General features: G+C 42.2%; 1 protein-coding gene across 3 annotated transcripts in view; it reads right to left on the bottom strand.

The window, feature by feature from the left end:
• Window positions 1-5,584: 5,584 nt before the first annotated feature.
• Window positions 5,585-26,327, bottom strand: part of LOC134527667 (tubulin alpha-1C chain-like) — a 105,683-nt gene continuing 84,940 nt past the window's right edge. For 2 of the 3 annotated variants that reach the window (XM_063360544.1, XM_063360541.1), the window contains 2 exons: window positions 12,124-12,313; window positions 5,585-8,926 (listed from right to left, as the gene is read on the bottom strand). In XM_063360544.1, coding sequence (XP_063216614.1) covers window positions 8,826-8,926; window positions 12,124-12,313 — 291 coding nt within the window. In that variant the 3' untranslated portion in view covers window positions 5,585-8,825. The remainder of the gene's footprint in view (window positions 8,927-12,123; window positions 12,314-26,327) is intronic. The other variant, XM_063360543.1, reaches the window with a different exon arrangement.

A 26,327-nucleotide genomic window follows, 5' to 3' on the forward strand; every position in this document is an offset into this window, starting at 1 on the left:
GTATATTAACCTCTCACGATATGTCTTTCTTGTAGTAGTTAAGCCAACACACTATCATTAAACAAAAATGAATATGTTTATTTATTTTAGATGCAGGCGAAAATGCTACACTGTGATATCAAAGCAGGAACAAGTGATAATGTCTAAATTTCACAGTTTCGAGACAAAGAACGAGCAGGATAGCTATTTACAGAGTTTGATATCTACTACCAAAGTGCATCGGCGCAGACGACGCAAGAGAGCAGAAGAATCATCAAACCTTCACGAGGTTGTACTTTTGTTTATGAAATCTCAACATCTTCAGGCAAGTACCGAGTGTACAAAAAAGCTTTTGTAAATATGCATGGAATAACATGATAGAGTGCGTAGACTGTCGTCATTACTTTGTGAAGGCAAATCGTCACAAGACAAACGTGGGCTTAATGTTCCTGGGAATGCAAAATCAGGCACTGTTATTGATGCTGTTAAATTACATATTGCCTCCGTTCCTGTTAAGACATATCATTACAGTGCCCGGGAATATAATTATTTGGATGCGAAACTTAATGTTAAGATCATGCACTCTTTGTACAGACGTGACTGTCCTGGTCAAACAGTAAGTTATGATTACTACTTGAAAATTTTCAAAGAAAATTTCTCCTTGTCTTTTGGCCGTCCGCAAGTTGATAAATGCTGTAGTGTGTTTTTTATCGATAGTCTAAAAGATGGAGTGCTTTTTTTTTGTTTACCATGAAGGAGTGGCAGGAAAAGGGCCTAATGAGGTCTGCACATTCTTAATGAGATGCATTGAATCAGCTGTAAGAAAAAGTGTGAAGCATTTTCACATTTTTTCAGATGGTTGTGGAGCACAGAATGGAAATCACACTATACCTAATCAGACTCTTTTCAACATTGACTACCACAGGCAGATTCGAAACAGTAGATCAATATTACCCAATGAGGGGTCACAGTTTTTTGCCGTGTGATCGGGATTTTGCCATACTGAAAAGAAAAATCTAACGAAGAGATCGGGTGTATATGGTTAAGGAATACATGGAAATCATGCTCAACTCTTCCAATAAACAGGCATTCCTGGCATTATTGATTGAAGATTCAACTGAAATCATTGACTTCAAAAGTTGGTGGCCATTCTACTTTAAGAAATCAATGTTGTCTGCAGAATCTGCAGAAAGAAGCATACCTAAGGATCGAAAAATAACTTTGCAGCCGTCAAAGTTCATGCACTTCTCACACACAAGTACTACACCCGGTGTAGTATTGGCTAGGGACTATATTAATGGACTGTTGACAAGTACATTCCACATTCGCAACACAAGGAAGGGAATGATTGCCCTCCCGACAACTACTGCCTATCCTGCTGGGAAACGTCCTATTCAGAGGAAAATATGGAGGATCTGCAGAAATTGAGTATGTACCTACCTCATGATGTGAATGTACAGCAGTGCTATCAACATCTTTTCGACTGGCCTACATGCGATAAGGATGTCTCTGATGTTGCATGAAACATTATAATGTAGCCAACAGTGAAGAAATTTTTTTAACATGTTATGATGGGTTTTGAGGGTTTCCTGTAAGAGTAATGTTATATTCAAAACAATGTCATTTGGATAAAGTTTTTGTATGCATGTATTTTGTCTTATACATTTTGTTTGTACATTAGTAACTCAAACTAACAAGTTATATAATAAACACTGCCATCTCTTACTTCGTAAAACCCCAAAATTGTACCCAATATCCTATAAGATTGAGTAAACCCATAAGTCCATGACTTTTAATAATTTTTATTTAAAAATCCATTACATTTATGCAAAATTATTTTATTGTATAGGTTGGGTAACAATACTAAATTAATTATCACTTTCATAAAATACTCATTTTTACCTTCTTGTTTCATGTGAGCAGTTTTATTTTGTTTTCCTAAAGTTTGCTCTGATGGACTAATGGGATTTCTCAAATAGTTGATTCATTTATTGTTAATAGTGATTGATCAATAATTATTGATATCCTGACCTGATATTTTTAAGTGAATATTAATTTGGTAATTCATGTTTATTTATTTCTATTTGAAACAAATTAATAATAAATACAAAAAGTTAGGACTCCTAAAAACTTGAAAAAGAAATGAAAGCCAAAATTCCCACACTGTGTTAACTTGTTATTAAATTGTATAAATGTTTTTGCTGGGTAATATTAAGTAATATTATAAATGAGGTTTTGAATAAAATTTATTGAATGCAATTTACTTTTTAAAATGTGTATAAATTGCAGTTACAGTTGTTTCCGTTCTATAGTTGGGGTCATGAATATCTTAATATAACATTTTACGGTGTGATTATTTCAACAGTGAGTAATATTTATAGTTAACTATGTAATCATTATTGTGTCGTGGGGGAGGGTTTTTTTTTTGGATCGGCATACGTGTAGACCTTGGGCGCCACCACGTGGATGGGCACATGGACCTGGCTACTGACTCTCCCAGGGCCGAGATGTGACCCATGTGGAGCTAGGCTCGACTCCCCCGCTAGCACTCACCGGCCCGCTCTAAGCGGCGGACACGCTATGTTATCGGCGAAGATGACTGCTTGTGGGGACTAGTGGCGCCCCACACACCTGCTTCTCTGTACTGGAAAGCTCATGGTTGAGAATTGTGTGCAACAAGTCGGGTGAATATTAAGTTTTATTGCCGCCGACACGTACACTGACAATTGCGTACAAAAAACAGCAAGTAGTACAGCTTTCGTGCTGATCAGTGTGGACAGGCCCCAAAAGTTCAAGCTCGCCGAATAATACAAAACGCTCCGGGGAGCTTTAATTAGTTAAGTCTGTCACCGGGGTAGGCCTCGATGGCTAATTAAAAAAATGTTTAAAATAATTATGTTGGCGGATGGTAACGGATCATTTGAGAGCAATAGTTGAAGTCGACGAGGTGCTGAGATGTGTTCTACCCCGCAGGGTGCAGTAAAGACGGACGGGCCATGGGTGTTAATTAAAGTGCTGAATTTACAGTTAGTAGATAGAACAGAATAATTAAACATACCATATTAAAAGCCTTTAAAAATTACACATTAATTTAGACTTAAGTATTACCTATTACAGTTATTTAATTATTAACTACAGTATTTAAAATGATGAAGTCTCCACTGCTCAAGTAAGGGTGTGTGCCGAAATAGTTTGCGTCGGGCAACCAAACTCGTGCGCACACACTTTTTTTTTCTCTCTCTATCTATCTATCTATCTGTCTATATATCTATCTATCTATCTATCTTCTCTCTCTCGTGGGCGGGAGGTTTAAAATAGAGGACGTTGATGGGAGGAGAGGGAGTCGGCAGCAGGGTGAGGCACCTCTGGCTTAGGGCGTAGCCCTGGTCAAAGTCGATTGATCAATAATTATTGATATCCTGAGCAATTATTTTGAAATGAGTAATAATTTTGTTAGTTCATATTTATTTAGAAAAATTGTCTTCTTCCTCCTCTCTTTTTCTCGCTGCCATTTTACCTCTTACGATATAATTAAGAGTCGAGGTTTGAATTGCCCAAGAAGTTTCACTTCTATCACACGTACTGAGTTACACGCACCCTTTTTTTCGAATTGTTAGCATTCAATTTCGAATTGAATATGAATAGTAAACTATTCGTTCTGTTATTCAAAAATTTGAATATTCACACAAGCCTAATGGTGGTTACTTATTAGAAGTTCATTTTGTGGGTTTACACAGCTGTGTTATGCATACACAATTGCTTCTTTTATCTCATTAACGAAATATTTTCAAAATATAATATCTGAAATTAGTATAAAAAAAATTCAACCTGAGTTGAAGCAATATCAGTTACCTTGTTTTTTCCTTAACATATGCCAGCTGCTCTCGTGAAAATAGTACAGTGCGTGCACTTGAACCCTCGTCTCGCTGCCCCGGAAGTACAGGTTGTATCCACAGAGTAATTATACAGATATGAGTAGGCCTGTCGGTAACTTGAATTTCCAGTTCTGGTTTTCCTTGACATACTTTTCCCAGAACTGACCTTTTAAATCTTCTTTTTTAAATTCAAGTAACTTCTGTACATGTAAGTTAAGACTTCTAGCCTCTTAAGCACGTTAGTCAACAATTTAAAGAAAGCATGCAAGCTGAATGAATTTTTATTGCAGTTTAAAAAGAAAGTTAAGCTGTAGACTTGTACCAACAAATCAAATTAGAATTGCAAGAAAATATAAATTAATTCATATAAGTGAGTGCCAATAATGCTGAAGTATAAAATGAGAATGCATCTTCGCTGTCAGGATCCGGAAGCCAACAGCGATTGACCTATTTCATTTCTCAAATTCATTCTATCAACCATATGTACTTCACAGATTAGATTATATAAAAAATGAAAATTTTTATTGAAAGTTGTATTACACTATAATTTTAATGTTCCAATTTTAAGGCTCTTTAACATGTTGTGTTGGCTTTTTGTATTTCTTTCATTAAAATATTTATGTAATTGTTTTACATTTATATTTACAATATTATGATAGCTCTATTGCATTTTAAGTTTCCTGTGTGTCAACACATTTTTACTTAGTATTATCTAATAGTTATTACTATTATCTAATAGTTTTAAAAAGTAATGCAAGTATTAGTAATTATGATCACTTGCATGACTCTTTATAGCTCGTGAATAAGTTTTGTAATTACGTATCTTTATACATTTGTAACCAAACAACAAATGAGAGGAAGATTTGGTGATACGTTTACAGGAAAATCCCTTACATAATAGTAATGAGGAGAAAATTAAATAACCAACACAACGTATGAGGTCAAGGGCATTTCACACAATCTAATGTTAGATCAAATTATGTTGGAAACATTCCATTTTCATTTAATTCAATTCTTTGAAAGGCTCCTGATGCCATGGAACACTAGGTCATCTCTCAATGGGGGATATTTCATGCACTTTTTTCTAGCACAAATCTAAATTAATAAAAAATTAAAACAATGACCAGCATTTTGTTGTGAAATGGTGAGTGATACATGGCCAACACTTTGTATCCCTCCGAACACTTTCGAGCACAAAGCCCCAAGTCGATACATACTGAAGTTAAAATGGAGCTCGTTACATTTCCTTTGCTATAAGTGTTTTCGTATTAACTTTTGAGCCTTTAAATGTAACATTAATTTTAAGTTTGATTTTTTATCATATGCTGGTACTTGAAAAGATAAAATTGTAAAGGTTTAATTTTCTCTCTCTGTGAACATGGCTGTTTTTATAATGCACAATTCTAAATTTTTTATTTTATATACGTATTAATAATGGTTAAAAAAATAAGCACAAAATTAGGTTAGAAGGTGAAAGATGTGGATATATTACAAGATTGTTTATGTAAAGGCTGTGGTATAAAAGTAACAAGTACTTTTAGGTAAAAGATGCATTTTCCAAAATATATATCTGAACTTGTGCTGAAGATTATACCTATACACCAGCTATAAATTTGTACTTTGCATTAACATGTCTTTTCCAGTAGTTCTTCATAACCACAACACTCATACCCAGTTGAAAGTTATCAGGAAAAGGCTATAGAATAAAATACTGTATCTGTACATTGTTTTTAATATTTTATTATGGAATAGAAAAAATATAACTAAATAAGTTCTCCCTCTTAAGCTACTACTTCTAAAATTTTAATAGGTAGAATCAATTATTCAAACAGATTAAATATATTTTATATACCTAATTTTATATAAATATAACATAACAGATTAATTTTTTACTTGTCTCACTAGCAGGACAATAAAATCAATTTTTTGAATTTCTTTACGTCTCCACACATAATTAAAATCTACATGGAACACAAACCCCTCCAGTAAGTTCAGTCGTAAACACTATCTGTGGAACATTTTAATATCAGTTTTGTCTTAAGAATTTTACACCCAAACACTGAAATTGCTCTGTATGAAAAAAACTGTGTATTTAGAGTCTGCAAACCAGGGCTGCTGTGTTTACCATGAGATCTTGAGGTAATAGCACAAGGCAAGTGTAAATTTTTTTATGATATGGGGTTTGTCAATTGTTTTACTTCTTAAAACATAATATGTAATAATTAAGTAAATAATTCATGTAATTTTATGGCTACATTTGTCCTTTCAAGGACTCTGAAAGAAAAAAATTACCACTTCATTTTAACATGTTCCAAACAATTTGTGTTAAACTGCTTCAGATCTTCTGCTGGTGTTGATTAAATGCTTATAAGCTCTATGGGATACTGCAAACTCAAACCGTTAAACTTTGTAAACATGAACTGAAGGTTGTCTCTCTTGTAAATGCAAAAACACATTTTCACAATGGCTACGTAAGGATAGCAAAAATTCTGATGACTTATCAGTCCCAAAAAAAAAAAACTTTTTTTTTAGGCCAAATGCCAGTTGTCTTCAGAAATTCAAAGGCTTGAACAGAAATGTGGCTCATGTCAACTGGTTTACTTCAGTTGAATTGATGAATGCATTACCCACTAAAGGACTAAAATATGCTGGTACTATCAGGAAAAAAAAAAGTCCAGAACACATTTCCACCAGCACGTTCTTGAGCTGAATGGTTTGCTCTTTTTAGTTTCACAAAAGACATTACTCTGGTCTTATGTGCCAAAGAAACTGAAGGCTATCTTTTTTGTTTTCTAAGTCCATCATAATGCTGCTTTTGATGAGGAGGCACAAGAGCCATAAATAATATGTATGCTACAATGCAATGAAAGAAGGCATTGATGCCGTGGATAAAACGTGTGTGCCAATTATTTTACTGGGAATCGAACACAAAGGTGGCCAATGGCTGTATTTTTATAATTTGATAGATGTAAGTGCAGTAAAATCATTTTGTATTTTTCACTGTTTCAAAAGAAAATGAAGAAACATTGCATTTACTGTCTTTTCCAGTAGTTCTTCATAACCACAACACTCATACCCAGTTGAAAGTTATCAGGAAAAGGCTATCGAATAAAATACTGTATCTGTAGGTTGTTTTTTTTTTATGAAAACAGTACTGTGAGCTCTCATAAAGTCGTCCATGCAAAGAAGATGTAACGATGTTGAATTTCCATGTGAATCGAGAGCTTGTATTCGAAGCGTGCTGAGTATCACTGATGAGAGTGTCACTTTTAACACTACTGAGGAACAACTTGAGAAGAGGACAACCTACTACTCATGGGATTCTATGTCACTTGTGTAAAAATCCTGTGTGTTTGTAATGCACTAAAAAAATGTGTGCCTTCATGTGCTAAAGTGTAATGTTTAAAAAAAAGTTTTTTTATTTTTATAAATTTGAATTTTTTTCAAACACATGTGAGACACTTTTGCAACATTTTATGATTACAATAAGTATGGTCAACTTTACCAACTGCGATTTTTTTAAAATGTTAATAGATTGTTTTTTTTAAAAGATGGAAATGTTGATTTAAGTTTCATGTATATTTTTAACTATTTTATCCCAGTTTGCAAAGTCTTAGTTCTATGTATTCTATACACTTTTCGTAGAATTATAAGTATTGCAGAAAATGCAAAGATATAAGTTAAGATGTATTCATCATCCAGTCATTTAAAATAACAGAATTTTTATTGAATTGAATTGAAATACATCTATGCTCTCGCAAACCTCACCTCTGAGACTGTGCAATAAAAATGTGAAGTGTTTATTACAATTCTCTCTCTTAGATAAATAGTTTTCAATTCAACATTTTTTAACATAATGAAAATTTGTCATAATTCACAATTTTACATATGCCATAAAAATGAAACCAGTTTGCTACAGCAAATATTTTCTTCTGTGAAATCATTAGTATTCAGCACTGAATTTATTTTTTAGAATGGCTTAAAAAAAGGCAAATTTGACAAAAATTAAAGAGTTGTAGCCTGAAAACTGTTGTCTTGCTGATATGTATGTCATAGTGCTTAGTAACACCACCTTTGTTCCGGTTACTGTCACAACAATCCACCTGCTTGTATACTGATAAGAGTGGGAAGTGATAGTATTTATAACCTATATTGTCAACATATTTTGGGATTTAGTATTGCATTTTGTATTACCAAAACTCATGTTACCATACTGTAGGACAAGATTTATTTTTAGTTTCGTCCACTTTGCTAAATAAACTTGCACATATGCATCGTTCCCAGCCAGTAGAGCATTCTACATTTAACTGCATTGTATCCTGTAATGTTTCGTCTTTATTTATAAACATGGCGAAGATTAAACCATTGAGTGATTACACACAACCACACCTTGACTATGGCAAAAACTAATTCATCTAACTATAGGAGAGTATTTAGAATCGTGGAGTTAGGAATTGTCAGGCGATGGCATGCTGTGATGGGTGAAGTCACTTTCAATCATACCATCACCATATTGCAACACCCAAAACATTGTGCAACTAACATTTGACCTCACGTTATAATATTAATAAATATGAATTGAATTTCTATTTTTAAGCGTAATCGCTTCCATAAAGTAAGATTATTGAATTATTTTCTCAAAGCATACACTACACTTTACCTAATGTTTTAGGTGTCTAGAAACATAGCATTGACCATCAGCTGGACTATCCTTCAGATATTATCCATGTATTAGTATGTAGTAATGCGTGCCTGGCCACCACTCAATAGGATAGTAATAGAATAGTAATTCTGGTGAGTTAATCCAGTTTGTGTTCTGTCAAAAATGTTGCGGTGTTCACAGTGTTACACTTGGCCAGTGTCACATGATTAATGTAAAGTAAAAGAGTTGTGAAATGTTCAAAATCAAACGGTGGAAAGGCACCGAGATGGTAAGGTTTGTGTTCCGACGGGCTCTAACTGGCGTTCCAGCTAATATTCGTCATTTTCTTCTTCCGAGACAGCGTCATCCTGAACCTCTTGATAGTCCAGCTCAAGGGCCGCCAGGTCTTCTCTGGCCTCGGAAAACTCGCCTGAGAAACAAAATATCATCATTATATCTCACAAGTCAAGTCTTATGCGAACCTCTTCCAGGTCATGTTAAAAAATAACACTTATTAATAGCAAATGGGTGGTCTGCATGTACTTAAACATCAAGCTACATGAATTCAGTAAGAACATATGTATTAGCCTTTTTTACTTTTTGGACTCAGGTGTCCTGCCCTTATGTGATAAGTTTTGAATTTAATCATTGGAAATGGTGTTTCAAGCTTGCAGTTTTATTAAAATATTATTTTAAAACCTCCTTGGCCCTTAATTAAAGCCAGTAACCTATCACTGTTCGTACTTTGCACCACACTCCACAGTACTCCAGCGAGCCGCCAGCACAACCACTATCACCAGCCGCCATATTGGTGCAATTTATAAATTTTTAAACAATTCATTTAAAGGTAAAATGGATGGAGTAGAATGTGCAGAGAGTAATCTTTTTCTGTTGATGATATTTGTTTTAATTCAGTCGTGTGTGATGTCACTTCTGGCTGTGCGTGCAGAAGTGGCGTCCATAGGGCAAAGGCTTCAGACTAGGTCGGGTCTGTCTTTCATGTAGCACAGAGATGGAAAGGCTTAGAGCCATAAAATATAGTTAATTTATTCGTAAGGGAGGGTCCATTAGCATCTCAAGGCAATTATTTCAAAACTCAATTTCATTTTTTTTTTGCTCCTAAATATTTATTTATCTTCCCTTCCCCCCCCCCCCCCCTTCCCTAATATTCAGTGCAAGTTTTTAAGCTGAGAAAAAACTGTTGGATTCTTTCCTGGTTCGTTGTCGCCATGTTTGTCCGAATTGTATAACAATATTATATGCAGCATATTTACTTTTAAAGGTGTATTCTTTTCTCTATAGCATCACGGGAAGCCATTGTCATTGCAGTTTTTATTAAGGTTTGAAAAAAACTATTTGCATTTTAATTCTTTCTCTGTTATAATTTTTTACAGGTATTAAACTGTTGTTTCTCCCTTCTCAAAAACAATTGTGTAATAAAAACACTAGAAATGATTTAAACCTAAAATCTGTTGAATACAATATGACATCTTTGTTTCATCATTATACTGTTTCGACCTAAGATGTGGGGAGAACTGGGTTCATTAGTGATAACTGAATTAAGTTTTATTGCAGTTTTATTGATTACTAATATTTACATTAATAATAAATAATTTCATCTTAAAAAGTCCTAATCACCAATTACTTGCACTTAAAAATGTTTATTCTCAAGTCACTCAGTATCAAGTTCCACAGTTCGCACTCCTCACTGGAGCTAGGCTCAACAGTGGTTCGCCCCTTGCCTCGCGCCTGTCCACACACACACACACACACACACACACACAGCCTCGCGCCACTCAGTCGCACTCTCTCGATTCCATCGCTCCGCGTCGCGCTACTCTGGAGGGGGATCTGTCCCCCTCTTCCGATTTGGCACTTCCCCTCGCTCGCAGGACTCTCGGAACTCCGGAACTGTCGCCGCACTCCTCGCGGGACTCACCGTGGCAAACCCCGGCGGAACTCTGTCGCCAAAAACTCCGTCGCCGAACTGTCGCAGAGGCCGGCGTCGCTGCTTAAGTAGTCTGTGGCGCCCTTCTTGAACCGACTAGAGCGTCAATCACGAGTCGCGTCATTCCGGGCCGACCCAACGCTCGAACAGTCCAGAAGGGCTGCGTTCATTCTCGCTACTCCGCGCGGCGGCCCGCGGGATTCCCAAGGACGCTCAGCGATAGATAACCGCGCCGAGGGAGGGCGATGCGCGGGGGAGCAGAGGGGAGGAGAGGGGGGTAGCAATGACCCTTGTAATCCGGCCACGCACGCGTGGTATGTCTTACGTCAGTGGGCCGCACGTAACACTGCGCATGACGCTTGTGGCCTGGCAAGGCCGCCAGCCAGCTCCGAACCTGGCGCGCGTCGCCGCCCTGTCTGTGTTCGTAACAATACTTATTATTGTTAATGCAAATATGTTTTTGTTTCATAAGTTGGTATTGAAAACTACGATTTGTGGATTTTGCATTCTTTAATTCGAGGAGCCGACCTCCGTAGCATAATCGGACGCACACCGGCTTAAAATGCGAGGGGTTCTGGGTTCGAGTCCTAGGTAAGGCACGTGTGTAATGAATGCAGATGTTTTATTTATAACGATATGATAACGAGATTCGATTAAAGAGAAATTGACCACATAGCAAATAAAAATAATAATTTTATTTGAGGCGCCAAAGTCGAGGACCTACAGGAAGGGCAGTGGTGGAAGAGGAGCACCCAAGACGTTCATCAGTGGTGGCCGCACGAGAAGGGGCAGAGGTAAGGGTAAAAAAAAAAAAAAAAACATGCTAGAAAAAAAAAGTACGTTATTCTGCTCAGTTTCGTACTTCCATTTTAATTTGCTCGGATATATGATTTAATACAATGAAAACAAATTTAACCCCGTTTCACTGCTTTTGGGTCGAATATAGAAAAATGGTAATACATGGTACACAATTAATTCTTTAAGTTATTAATTTTCATTTTCTACATTACACTTTTTTGCTATGGAGATATTCATTTATATTTATTATAAAACAGAACTTGACACCTTAAAAGTCAAGATCTGAAATATTGAAAGAAAAAAAAATGCTGTTAGTAACTCTATATGCTTTTTGTTCATTGTTAATTTCTTACCCTTGTATTCTAGTAGATTTGGCAATATGCATTTTTTTTTATCTTTAAACCAACACCCCTTAGGGTCGGAATCTTGCATAGTAGGTAGTAAAATAATAATTTGAAGTTTAAAATTTTGTCTTAAGCTATTTTTAGGGCATTTTTAAACCACCTACATTTTTGTGAATTAAAACGGGAAGTTTTCTTTAAAAACTTTTTCCCCCTCGAAATAGGGAAACTTTTCAATTTGAGGATTTATGAGGACTATTGTAGAAATGTTGGCCGCTGTGACGTCACAAAATCAAGATGATGGCCGGTAATTGCCCCGCATCGCGCAATTGTGTTCGAATAGTTATGTATATTAATGTAGTACATTTGTTAACACAATGTAGTTATTTTTAGACGAATCATGCAGGCCTACATTTAGGAGTTTAGTTACCCTGGTCTCATTTGTTTAGTTAAGTGGAGAAAATGAACTTTAACCAAACATAGCAAAAAATAAAACAAAAGCAAAATATTATCATAAGTATGTGTATAAGTATAACCAACCTTCCTCCATGCCTTCCCCGACGTACCAGTGTACGAAGGCGCGCTTGGCGAACATGAGGTCGAACTTATGGTCGAGCCGCATCCAGGCGTCCATGATGGCTGTGGTGTTGCACAGGCAGCAGACGGCTCGCTTCACCTTGGCCAGGTCTCCCCCGGGCACCACTGTCGGCGGCTGGTAGTTGATGCCCACCTGCCATCCCACCAGCACCAACATGCCTTTCTCAAGCCCGCCCCTGCACGGAGAATATTTATACTACATTCTGCAATGTGGTAGGAAGATTAAAGTTATGTCTCAAATATATTTGTAAACCCATGTCTCCCAGGTGCCACTGAGGCTAGATGTGTTACAGCTAAGGGCAGCTTTAATTACAACTACTTTCCAGAAACACAAATCATTAATTTATCTTTCTCAAATGATCTCAGACCTTTTCTGTAGATATGTTAACTTGAGTGCGTCACAAAAATTTATTTGTGATGTGTCAGTTAAAATATTTTTTTTTTCTCTTTTCCTTGAAACCTTTTCCTTACTGTAGTTGTTACTATGGTTGGAAGAATAATTATTAACATTGTGTATCGAATTTCAGATGTATATTGCATGTTCAGTAGCAGGGTAAAGGTGGATTTACGGTTGACAATTAAAATTAAGAATTAGTAGTGTACTTAAGATTAATGACTATGTATAATTGTGGCAAGGGCGCCCATACCCGGGGGCAGGGGGGGGGGCCGTGGCCCCCCCCTAGCTTTCAGAAAAGGAAAAATATATAGTGTAGTCAGGTGTTTTACTTTAAAGAAAATTATTTAAATTCGGTATTATGTAGAAATGTTTCAACACGAAGATATTATTGTATATCGTTTTTTACACGTCTACTTCATTTTTAATGTTAGTTCAAGCATTAGTTTCTGCTGCTGCGATATAAGGTGTTGTGAACAGGGAGAAAACGCTGTTCAAGCGCAACGCCCATGGCGAGTCATTCCCCTTCGTAATCCCGCCCAAGCTCACGCGATAACACAACACAACAGATTTAGACAAGTCAGAGTTAGACGACGCGACAGTTGACATGTACTTGTAGACGGCGAAATGTTTTGCTACTTTTTCGTCATAATAATGTGAATGTTCACAAATAACATCTCAAAACAGAGATTTTTCAATAGTCTTTAGGTCTACATTTTTATGCATCTGGTATAGATTTAGTTTAGTGTATTCAGTCAGTATAAATAACTTAAGTGTAAATAAATCAGTGAAAAGTGTAAAGATAAAAACGATTGTTATTATGTAGTGTTTCTTAGTTTTCCTCATTCGTCACATCCGCTCAAAATATTCACAATTTTTAAGGTAAGCTAACACCTTTAAAGTTACTCAAATAAGAATTATTTTTCAGAAAAGTCTACAACGTAAAATTTATTTTGGAATTTTGAATTTAGAGGAAAACCACTTTTTCCCTTCAAAAGTGTTTAAAGGAATAAGGATTCCGCTACCTTCAGTAGACTCGGAAGCAATTTACACTGGAATCTCGATTTTACGTACGCTCACGGTCGTTTGGATTGCATTCGTAAAATCGTTATCTTCATAAAATTTTAAACACCCCATCCCGTGAAGATAGATGTTATAATTTATTGAACGGAATATATATAATATTAAATGGTAAAAACAATGACTGCCGTCTGCCCTCTGCCCTCCCCTGCGTTCCCTTATTTTTTTTAACATTCCACAACTTGCCTCATTGCACGAGTGATATAAAAGTGACATCACAGCGACTAAACACAGTTGCACCACGCATTGCATCATGTTAACTTTTGTGTGGTGACAGTAGGTTGTCCGACATGCCTTTCTTGGATATCTTTCCTTTTCGTAAGACGCGTGCTACTAAAATAAATTTATATTTGAGTTTGCAAACTTGTCCACTCCTTGCCAGAGACGACTGAACACAGACGAGACTATCCAGGGTAGGGTTGATGAGCTGGAAGAATTCCCTGCCTTGCATTTTTATGGACTTTACCTTATCATATTTATCAGTTAATCTTTAACAGATCGGCTTGAAAAATATTAATGAACGCACTTTTAGTAACATAATCGAGGAGAACAAGCACACAGTTCAGTGTACACCTGTACTGTTTCATAAAAGTGATCATAGGTAGGGATTGGAAAAATTCGCGGTTTCAATGACCACTAGGATAGACTCCACGATTCTCTATGTACTCGGGCAAATATCACCTGGCTATTGGCTACCGACTCGGGACACCTGTTTATTGCGATTCTTATGATTCGATACTTCTTTTGTTGAGTGTTTGCCATTGGCTCAGAGTCCTTCAGGTAAATTGCGGTCCAATCACTGACGCAGCATTAAGCTAAACGAGTTTGGATTCCAGCCTGTCTCGAAAGGAATCCGCGAATTTTTACGGTCTCTAATCATAGGCTTATTTGGTGAAGAAAAACGCTGCTCTGTAACGACAGACATTCATTAAAAACACAGTACATTTTAGTGCGAGCATCCCTTGAATTTGTGATAGCCATAGGGAATTATTTGTTTGTATAGTAAGTTAAAAAATGCTTAGTTAAAAAACCGCTCGTCACGTCTACTTGCTGCGTCACTTATACCATTTTTGAGCGTTTTTTACTGGCAAACCGATGCAGCGAAGGTAATGAATGCGACACATGTCAAGATAATGCCTAATGGCATGGGTTGCTGGATATTAGCGGAAAGGAGAGGAAGTAGCTACTCAATATCGTTTCTTTCTCTCACGCTTCACAAGGTTTCAAGCTCAGTTGCTATGCTCACGAGCTGGAAATGTTGGAATGGGTAAGGAATGTTGAGTATAGTTCATTTGCGGTAAAATAAATATTTTTACGGCCTTGACATAATTTTTCAATCGAAGAAATTTCGAACTATGCGACAAATAGTGTACCTAGTCCATTTTTTCTTTTCGATTTTGAGTTTGATGACGCAATAACGTATACAATATTCACTAACGGTAAATGGATGTTGTATTAGCTTAAAAATATGAATACGCTGTGCATTAAAATTAATATTTTTATATGTTTTCATAGTGTTTATTAATTTTTTATTAAATAAATTTTGGTGTCAAATTTTCCGAATTTTAGATGGTTCCTGAAAAATGTATTCGTAAAATCGCGGCTTCGTTGAGTCCGGGCTCCGTAAAATCAGGCTATCTAGGCTGTAGCCTATGGGCCCGCACCACAAATGGGGGCCCGCACCACACGACACGAAAAAAAAAAAATATACTGTGACGTGGATCTTCTTATATCCTTAAAATACGCGTCGACATAGTGTCCAGTTGTTTTGTGTGGATTAATTGCGCTGAACTAAACTCTTCTGTGGAAAGCTGACATGAGTTATGTCAGCATTTAGAAATTTTCGATTATTTTCATTGGTTTTGTTGTCACTTAATTCCTTAACCTCTAAATACTGTTTGGTTAAATTGTCTAGTTAAATAATAAACTAATTTTTTCTGCGCTTTTCTATCACTAAATAAACTTATAGTCCTCGACAACTGAATCCATCTGTGCTAATTCTAAATGATAAGCAATTATGATTCATATCGAAACATAGTAATATTCATTTAATTGTGAAACAATTATTGACTATAATTATAAGCGTAGTACAGGTGTTACATTTAAAAACAACTGTTTTCTGACTGTGATAACATATTTAAATCGTTTCTCTCCCAAAGTTGAATCTTTTGACCAACACGTTTTAAACTTTATAATTATTTTAATTTAATTTGTACGCGATATTTATTTATGGGCAAAGAGAGCAATTAGTTGAAGAACTGTATTCTTAATATCCGTGTACCCAAGACGCGGTAAAAGTATAAGGACTGTATTCCTGCATTTTTGTTGCTAAAAATTCATTTGTTTCAATAAAATAGTTAATAATTAATTAATAAAGTAGCTAATATAGATTTTTTTATGGCAAATGAGTACTGTGGTCTAGTATTTTAGTAACTGGACAAAAAATTTTAATAGGGTCAGAACTGGAACTATTTTATGGCTAGTAACAAGCCGCAGTTAAGTCCTCCAAAATATTAAAAATACTTCATACCCCTAAGGGGTCGTCCATTAATCACGTGATGTTTTTTTTTAAGCAAATTTTTAACCCCCCCTCACCCTTAGTGATTTGTGGCGAGGTTTTAGACTACCCCCCCCCCCCCTCACAATAAATCACGTGTATTTTTTTGGTACAAAATATTTTTCAAAAATTCAGAATATTATCTTCTTCCTAGTATGTTAAAATTAAGCACAGTGATAAAAATGTCCAGACACACATTAAGGTTGCAGGTTTATTCTCACTAGCATAAAAATAATAAAGGAAAGGCTTATATGTGATTTACCCATGTATTCGGCGCCACATTCACAGTCTTACTGGCGACTGGCAAGCCGAGCCGGGTGGTTCATGTTGCGGCGGGCGGGGATATTGTTGCCTGGCTAGGGCGAGTCAAGGTCACGCATCGCTTTTCGGTTTAGTAGAAATCGGGCGAAAAAATAAATACACGTGATATCTCTATACACCCCCCCCCCCCCTCCAACATTGTGATATTTCGTGATTTTTCCCGACACCCCCCCCCCCCCCTTTTCGAGCCTCACGTGATTAATGGACGATCCCTAAGTCTGGCCCCCCCCTACAAATTATCATATGGGCGCCCTTGAATTGTGGGAAGTTTTATGAGTGTTATGTGAGAGGTTTAACTTGTGTGTGAATCATATCGACCCATTGGAATGACAGTGTTCCAACTGACAAATTTGAAGAAAATTAGTTTTTTAGTGTGACAATGTTCCCTACTTCTGCTACAAGTAGAACATACTCGTTATGCAAACTATGAAGAAATAACCGAGCTACACGAACACTGAAGTTCTAACTGATATCACTTTGTTTGATTCTTTGGAACGTCAAGGTTCTATTTGACAGATAGGTATAACTATGTGTTTCTTCAGACGAATTTCAGCTATGAAGGACAGAGTTCCAAGAGCTCAGTTCGAAACTTGTCATACGAACGACATTTTTGTCGTGACAACGTCTAATAAATCGACGAACGCCGGCTGCACGCACGAAAAAGTGTCCCGTTACGCACATTGTTCCGTTACGATGTGTCCCGTTGCGCTCATTGTTCCGTTACGCTGTGTCCCGTTACGCTCATTTTTCCGTTGCGCTGTATCCCGTTACGCTCATTGTTCCGTTACGCTGTGTTCCGTTACGCTGTCGGCGAGTACAGTAATAATAGGTTATGTTACAATTGACTAAAAAATTATGGTGATTCATATAATTGATGATAGATATTTGATTACAGTTTATTTATATGAAAATTTGTTCATAATTATATTTAAACTTTTTAAAGTTTTTAAAATTAATTACAAGTCATCTACACGTGAACTGTTTCGTCGACTGTTTATAAAGTGAAGTGAAAAGTTAATTTGGTTTTCATTGCTTATAACAACAATTTCGGCATAAAAGTTAATTATTCTTGCATTTTAAAAATCTGATTACTAGTATAATTTTAAGTAATTATTCTTTTATTATTAAAATAAAAAGGATTCAATTTTATTCATAAAAGTATGCAATCATTTCATCAATGTTTTGTTATGACGTCACGTTAAACTATTTTTTTTTTTTTTTGTTATTTGTGAATCATTAAGGAATTGCTGTTCTGGTTTATTGATGTGTAATTTTCATAATAAATAATGATTGTGTAGCTGAAATTCTTAGAAGATTCCGGTTCACCATACAATCTAGAAAATTCAAAGGTAACTATGACCTAGAAAAAAGCATATTCAGTTTGTCCGACTTAAGACCGTATTTGTTAATAATTTTAAGATATATTTATATGTTTGCCTAAAAGTTTACTCAAATTGAGATATCTTCATTTTATAACTCTACAAAATTTCTTAACAGTATGCACTATACTCCATTTATTCAGCTACATGGAAATCGTTCAACATTAACTTAATGTCCTGATGATAATACTGTTACGAACGTGAGCAGGGGCGCGGCGCGTGCAGGTTCGGAGCTCGCTGGCGGCCCCGCACGGCCACTGACGTCACGTGGCCGCCGCAACTTGAGACGTGCCGCGCGCGCCTGGTAGGCTCAGATCAGTTGCTAATGCTGACAACACAGTCTGCGACATGTGCGTCGCGGAACTGATACTGTCATCATTGCCTTTGGCGAGCCTCCGGCCCGAGTGCCTGTCTTTGGCCTCGAACCAGAGGCTCGCTAAGAGTCCCAGGCCGCGTTCTGCCGCCCCTAACCTCTTGTTTTGTGTTTGTGTGGTATGTTTTGGCGTTTCGTGAATTGGTTTTAATCCCTGTGCGGGGATTTAGCTTGCTGTTTGCTGTGATGTTTGAGAATGTGTGTGTGTGACAGTGAGTGTGTGAGTGAGTGATTGTGTGTGTTTGTGTGAATGAGTTGAAATGTTTGAGTGATGGTGGGTTGTGATTTATTATGAATTTGTGATTGTGCTGCGCTTCTAGGTCCCGCCATGAGTACCCCCCCCCCCCCCCCGCAGGAGCTGTACTCGTGCGGAGGGGGAGGGGAGGGCACACCCCGCGCACCTGTGCTTCTTCTGCTGGCGGTCGTTGCTGGTTTGCGTATTTCATTTCGTATAGGTCTGGTCGTCGTGTTGCGGCGCACAGGGGTGGCATATGCATGGGGCGCGGTAGGAAGGGCCAGCCAGGCCGGACCCCCCCCCCCCCCCGCACCGGCACCGCCCTTCCCCCCCGCATCGGCCCCGCCCCCCCCCCCTCCCGCGGGCCACTGTAAGGCTCAGCTGGCTTGGTGTAGGCTGTGACCCCCCCCCCTTATTCCCTCAGGATGCGCGCGCCTGGTAGATTGCAAGGGTAGCAGCTTACCCCCTCCTCACCGCTCCCCTAGTGACGCTCTGCCTTTGCGGCGTTATCTGACGCCTTACAGCTGGGGCGATCCGCGAGCTACCGACGCGTATCGATAATTCTGGCGTCGGGTCGGCGCAGAATGACGCGACTGGCCCCAGCCGCGCTCGTGTATTCTAGAAGTGGCGCCTGGATCTATATAAGCCCAGGACGCCGGCGACAGTGACAGTGTCGTGGTGCGGCGGAGTTCCTCGGCGAGAGAGAGTTGGGAGTGGAGTTGATCCGGGCGATAGTGCCGCGGGTGCAGCGAGAGTCCCGAGCGAAGTTCCGAGTGAAAAGTCGAGTAGACCTCGGCGAAGAGAAGTGCGACGGCGGCGGCGGAGTGTGGCGACGGAATCCCGCGACGGAGATCCACAAGGGGTGCTGCGGCGAGAGTTGCGCCAGAGGTGCGGCCCAGCGAGGTGTGCGGTGTGTAAAAACGAGTGACTGGGGAATAAACATTTTTAAGTGTAATTGATTATTAGGCATTTTAGAAGATTTGTTAGTGATGTAAATATTTGCAATCTATAAAACGGTGTAGTAAAATCTTTAATTGGGCTATCAATTTACGAACCCAGTAGTTTTCCCACGACGATTTATTATTTTATTTTAATAAATCGTAACAATACATTAGCATTTTTAAATGTTGTTTAAAGTAATGTTTATTTTTTTCTAAAATTGCCCTTTAAACAAAATTTGTAATCTTACATATGATGTTATTAGGAAGATTTCAAATAATATTTATGAATTGAGATTGCAATTTCTTTTAATAAGTGACCTCACACACATTTTCCTAGTGTCATTCATAAAATGCACTTGCTTCTTTAATTCAATTTATTATGTATTTATATTATTGATAACTCTATTTAAATTATTTTCATCATCGATGTTATAGGATACCCTAATTATAAGTCTCATAGCATGCATTTACATATGTAAAATTAATTTCTGTTTAGTTTTTTTTGCAGAACCGAAACTCAAGGAGACAAAAATAAAAAAATAAGGAAAAGAAAGTGTATTGCCAACAAGAAATTAACGGCAAGAAAAACCCATTAACAAGCAGGTAAGTCCTGTGTAAGTCGTAGATTTAAAAAGTTTCCAGCCAGAAGCATAAAAACGTTGAAAGACTGCATAAATACTTGCAAATTAAAGCGCAGTGCAAAATTGAAGAAATTCAATGGCTAAAATTATTTTATATTCGTTAAATCAGAATGATAAATACCAATTTTTCCTCAATTCTACTGAAGGAAGTACAACCGTGCGTCAAACATTGAAGGATAATGCAATAATCTACAGGTCATTTAATTTCAAATATAATTTTAATGTTCGAGGAGAAAAAATCCAGATATGCAAGAAATATTTTCTAGGGGCACTGTATTCCACAAAAACCATGATACCATGTTCATAAAAATAAGGATCCTGTTAGTAATACATTACTATGTGACAACAGAGGTTTAAATCAGAATATATGAAGCAGCATATAAATTCTTTTCCAATTTTGAGTCTCTTTATTTATTAAGATAAGTTGTTGACGTTAGGGCCGTTCCCGTGGTTCGGAGTCGCTGCCCAGCTGCTCCGGTAGAGAGGGTACGTGCCACGTGGCAAGGGAACTACCCTAACTCGGGTGAAATGATAAGAGTTTATGACGTTAAGCTGGGTTTAATGCACACGTCACACACTGTACATGGGCTGTCACGGCTCCCCTCTGTGACAGTCCATCAGGGCGAGGCCCGGCTCCACGCACTTTGAGCGCGACACGACACTACCAGTGACCTGACTGGCGGTGACACGACAGTGACGCGACTGACGATGACACGAAAGACTGACGTAACTGCCGACGCGAACGACTGTGACGTGACTGACGGTGACGTGATTGACGGTGACGTGAAAGACAGTAACGTGACTGACAGTGACGCGAATGACGATGACACGAACGACTGTGACGTGACTGACGGTGACGTGACTGACAGTGACGCGAATGACGATGACACGAACGACTGTGACGTGACTGACGGTGACATGACTGACAGTGACGCGAATGACGATGACACAAAAGACTATGACGTAACTGCCGACGCGAACGACGGTGACGTGACTGACGGTGACGTTCGACTCTCACTCACAACTTCGCGACTGCACTCTCTCATGCCACTCAGGCGACTGACTCTACCCATGCTCCGCGACGTCTCAGCGGCCTCCCCCCTTGCCGCGCGCACATGAATTCCCCCTCTTCCCTTCGTGTGCGAGTGCGTGGAGCCACATGGTCACAGGCGGGGAGACGCGACTCAGTCGCCCGGGAAACACATCTACAGGTACACAACAAGACAAATATATATTTACACCCTCACATAATTACATAAACAAAACCTTTGTTACACTTTTGCGCACGGGCGCCGGCGCACACTCAAGCCTGAAGCAGCAACGGGCAATAATGGCCTCAATGAGCCGGAGGAGCACTTGGGACGACGTCAAATGCCCCCCCCTCCCCAAGGTCATTTTGCCCGCTGATGCTACGATCACACGCACTTCACCATTAACACTCGGGCACTCGGGCGTTCATATTGGCATCCCATGGGCGGAAGTAGGAGTAACCTGCTGGGTGAGTACCCATGGCCAATAGTCTAGCAGGTAGGAGGGAGGCCTGCGGTGACGAGTGGAATGGCGGGCTATTTCTGGAACCTGGGAATTCGGTGCGGTGTCTGGGTGCATAGGTGGGGATCTGTCCCCTTCTTTCACCTCATCAAGGAGTTCAATGGTGACCCCTTCCTCGGGACCACAGGGCCCTTCAGGTGGATAACCTATGTGGTGGTGATACCCATCCCCGTTTAACCCTTCCATTACTTCCTCGGGGAATATGATTTTAGGGATGGTGTCAATGGTTGGTAACTCAGGGTCCTCTTCATCAGGGATTGGGGTAAGGGATATGTTAACGACGGAGTTTTGGGCATATCTGGAGTCCAGCCTGTCAGCAAGCTCATCCAGGTGGTCCATGGTGAAACCGTTGGGCTCATACCCATATGCTTGTTGGGTGGACGTAGCTTCTCGGGAAAATACTGGAGCTTTGGGATTTAAAGAAACCTCGCAACCCGCTGGGTTGGTATTGCCAGTGACCATTTCGTCACCGAAGTTCGTCGGCACCTGAGGTGAGTCCGATCTCCTTCCTTCCTTACTGCAGTGGTTTCTTCCAGGGTCGGTGTCTAGGGGCATCGGGTCAGAATTGGCACAACGGCCTCCTCGCGGTGTCTCTGGTTGGTCACTGGGGCTGTCCTGGTCTGTAAAACTATCTGCGGCTCCTGCGGTTGACGGCTGCTGCGGCATCGGGACCGTGGCTATCCGCAAGGCATCACGGTGTATTTTGGCCATTCGGCCATTCGGCTGCCGCACCATGTAAGTGGTCATCCCCAAGCGAGCCACCACCTCCCTGGGCTCGGACCACTTGGACGCGAGGCCCGCGCAAAACCCACGGCTCTTGGCTGACAGATGCTGGAGCCTTACATGCACAAACTGGCCTGGAATGATCTGCGGGGGTGGATTTAGGGACTGGGGCGTTCGAAGATCCAAAAACTGGGCCTGATGCCTGCATGCCCCAGCCCGTAGGTCCTCTACTGGGAAAGGTTCTTCTGTGTGAATGACGCCCAGTTCGGCTGGCAATGCCAAGTTGTGACCATGGAGCAACTCAGCTGGAGAATATCCCGTGACCTCGTTCGTGCGCCGGCGGAGGCAGTACAAGAGGGTGGGGAGGTGAATGTCCCACTTAGTGTGGTCCTCATCAAGGCGGATACGGAGCTGGGTCTTAATGTCTTGGTTGCGGCGTTCAGTGGGATTTGATCTGGGATGATAGGTAGGGGTGGTGTGATGATGGACCCCCCACCGCCCACATGTCTTCCGCCAGCTGTGACCCGTACATTGGACTCCATTATCCGTGAGCAGCACTCTCGGATACCCATACCGTGGGAACACCTCTCGGTCCAGTAGGGCGATGATTGTTCCCGCCTTGACATTGGTGACAGCAAATGCATAGGTCCATCGCGTGAACACATCAGTGACTACAATGATGAACCGCTTTCCCCGGGAGGTGCATGGGTAGGGGCCCATAATGTCAAGGGCCACCTCGTGGAATGGGTGGTCAGGGCGTCGGGGAACCTGTTGCTCCACGCCATCAGGTCGACGTGCCTTACACTGTTGGCAGCGTTGGCACTCACGCACGAACTGCTTAACGTCGGCCGTGACCTCCGGCCAGTGGAACGTCCTGCGGATTTCTCGCAGGGTCTGTTCAGCCCCAGGGTGCCCCGCCAGCTCATGACTGTGGAAGAACAGTAGGATGGCTGGCCATGCAGCAGGGGGTGCATGAAAACTCCAGCGGCTTCCTCTGCGAGCACCACGGGTCTGAAGCATGCCATCGAGACTATGCTGATAGGGAAATGCTTGGTCGCCACACTCGGCCAGTCGGGCTCGCGTTTGTGGGTCGTCCTGCTGGGCGTCACGCACGTGAGCCACCAGCTCTGCCATGGTGGCGAATTGGGTGGCCGGCTCTGGTGTGCTGGGCCCAGGCAGCGTGTACAGTAGGGCATCGTCGGGGGCCGGGTCCGAATAGTTGGTAATCGGAACCGGGGGTAGGAGGTTGTCCCACCCCTGGTCATCGTAGACTATGGTTCTGGGGTCCGGGTGCCGGGAAAGCTCGTCAGCAAGCTCATTTTCCCGGCCGGGAACATGTTCCACCGTGAAGTGGAAGCTCTGGAGGAGAAGGGCCCACCGGGTAAACTTGGACTTGCCCTCCTGCACGGAATCCAGCCATTTGAGGCACTGGCTGTCCGTGCGGAGAATGAAGGGGCGCCCCTCGAGGTAGTGTCGGTATCTTTTTAGTGCCCACACCACAGCGAGGCACTCTTGCTCATTGACATGGTATCGTCTTTCCGCTGGGCCAAACTTGGCACTCGCGTACTCGACGATACGTCTCTGGCCTTGGCCGTCCAGCTGGTACAGCACCACCCCCATGCCTTCCTGGCTGGCATCAGTCTGCACGAACAGTGGTTCGTCCGGCACCAGCCGCGACAGGGTGTGGCAGTTGCGGAGCTGTTGTTTTACCTCGCCCAGGGCCTGGTCGGCGGCCTGGGTCCACCGGAATTTGTGCTTTGGTGAAAGCAGGTCGGTCATGGGCGCGGTAATCGAGGCGAAGTGGGGAACAAATGACCTCAACCAATTCAACAGCCCCATGAGTTTCTGGAGCTGCTTCCATGTCTTGGGTGCCTGCTTGCCCTCAATAATGGACAGCTGTTTGGGCAGCGGGCGGCATCCCTCTGCGTCCACAATATGGCCCAGAAACTCGATCTCCGCCGCCCCAATGTGGCACTTCCTCGGGGCGCACGTCAGCCCGTGCCTGGCGAGCCGCTCAAACACCAAGGCCAGATGGTGTGCGTGTTCCTCCCACGAACATGACCAGATGATCACATCGTCCAGGTAGGCTTGGGCAAACTTGCCGATGTAGCCATCCAGGACACGGACCATCATGGTCTGGAAGGTCGCAGGAGCATCCATCAGGCCAAACGGCATCGCACAGAACTGGAAGCGCCTACCGTCTGGGGCGGTAAAGGCTGTTTTGGGGCGGTCGGCGGGGCATACTGGCACTTGCCAGTACCCCGACTTGAGGTCAAGCTTTGAAAAGATGGTGGCTTTCCCCAAGCCAGCGAGGGCATCCGTGATGTTGATTAATGGTGGTGGTGCCGGAATGGTGAGGTGATTTATTGCTTTGAAATTTACGCAAAATCTCAGCGTTCCATCTTTCTTGGTGGCTATTACAATACGACTATTATAAGGTGAATTACTAGGTTCTATGACGCCACTCGCCAGCATCTCCTCGATTTGCGCCTGTATGGCATCCTGTTCACGGGGTCCGAACCCGAACACTTTCTGGAACGGAGGAGTATGGGGCACCAGGGGTATGCAATGCTCTGTAATTGTAGTCCTCTGTAACTGGTCCGCAGCTGCAAACACTTGCGAATGAGCCCTTATCACCTCATCGATGTCGACGTGGTGCTCGGCTGGAACTCCGTGGGTCAGCTCATCCAAACCTACAACTGTGATAGGTGGGGATGGAATAGGCCGGTGGATACCGTAGACAGTCCAACGGCCGCGGGTACCAACGTGCAAGCGCCCGGCACGGACTTCGATTGTAGCATCGACCTGTGCAAGCCAAGGGGCTCCCAGGATAAGCTCCTCTCGTAGCTCATGCAGCACTATGGCGTCCGTTTGGCTAACATGGTCCCTTATGTGGATTTTTACCTGGGCGCGCCTGACGTGGGCGCGCAAGCTCCCCTGGTGGCCAGCAGGACTGTCCCAGCCTCAGCTGTCACGTCAGCACCGGCGACGAGGTGGGTGGCAATATAGCTGTGGCTGGCGGCGGTGTCCACCAGCGCCTCCAGTTCCCGGCCGTCCACCCGGACAGGTATGCGCAGTAGACTGCCTTCCTCGGGACCCATGCGCCCGAGCCGGGACAGTGTATCCTCTAGCCCCGCATCTACTGTCGAGGCCCCCAGCGATGTAGGGCGAGCGGCATACCTCACCGAAGACTCGGGGCACGGCCCATCGGGCCGACGCGTACCGCACCCGCCGACGTCAGGTGGGCGGGGCGGTAGCTCACTGGAGCCCGCAGCTGCTGGCGGGGACGCCGACGACGTGGGGCAAGCAGCATAGCTCGCCGAAGACTCGGGGCACGGCCTGTCGGGCCGGCGCTGACCGCCCCCGCCGACGTCAGGTGGGCGGGGCGGTAGCTCACTGGAGCCCGCAGCTGCTGGCGGGGACGCCGACGACGTGGGGCAAGCAGCAGAGCTCGCCGAAGACACGGGGCACGGCCTGTCGGGCCGGCGCTGACCGCCCCCGCCGACGTCAGGTGGGCGGGTCGGTAGCTCACTGGAGCCCACAGCTGCTGGCGGGGACGCCGACGACGTGGGGCAAGCAGCAGAGCTCGCCGAAGACTCGGGGCACGGCCTGTCGGGCCGGCGCTGACCGCCCCGCCGACGTCAGGTGGGCGGGGCGGTAGCTCACTGGAGCCCGCAGCTGCTGGCGGGGACGCCGACGACGTGGGGCAAGCAGCAGAGCTCTCCGAAGACTCGGGGCACGGCCCGTCGGGCCGGCGCTGACCGCCCCCGCCGACGTCAGGTGGGCGGGGCGGTAGATAACTGGCGCCCGCAGCTGCTGGCGGGGACGCCGACGACATGGGGCGAGCAGCATAGCTCGCCGATGACTCGGGGCACGGCCCGTCGGGCCGGCGCGGTCCGCCCCCGCCGACGTCAGGTGGGCGGGGCGGTAGATAACTGGCGCCCGCAGCTGC

The sequence above is a fragment of the Bacillus rossius genome, chromosome 1, assembly GCF_032445375.1.
Source record: "Bacillus rossius redtenbacheri isolate Brsri chromosome 1, Brsri_v3, whole genome shotgun sequence".
NCBI classification, from domain to species: Eukaryota; Metazoa; Arthropoda; class Insecta; order Phasmatodea; family Bacillidae; genus Bacillus; species Bacillus rossius.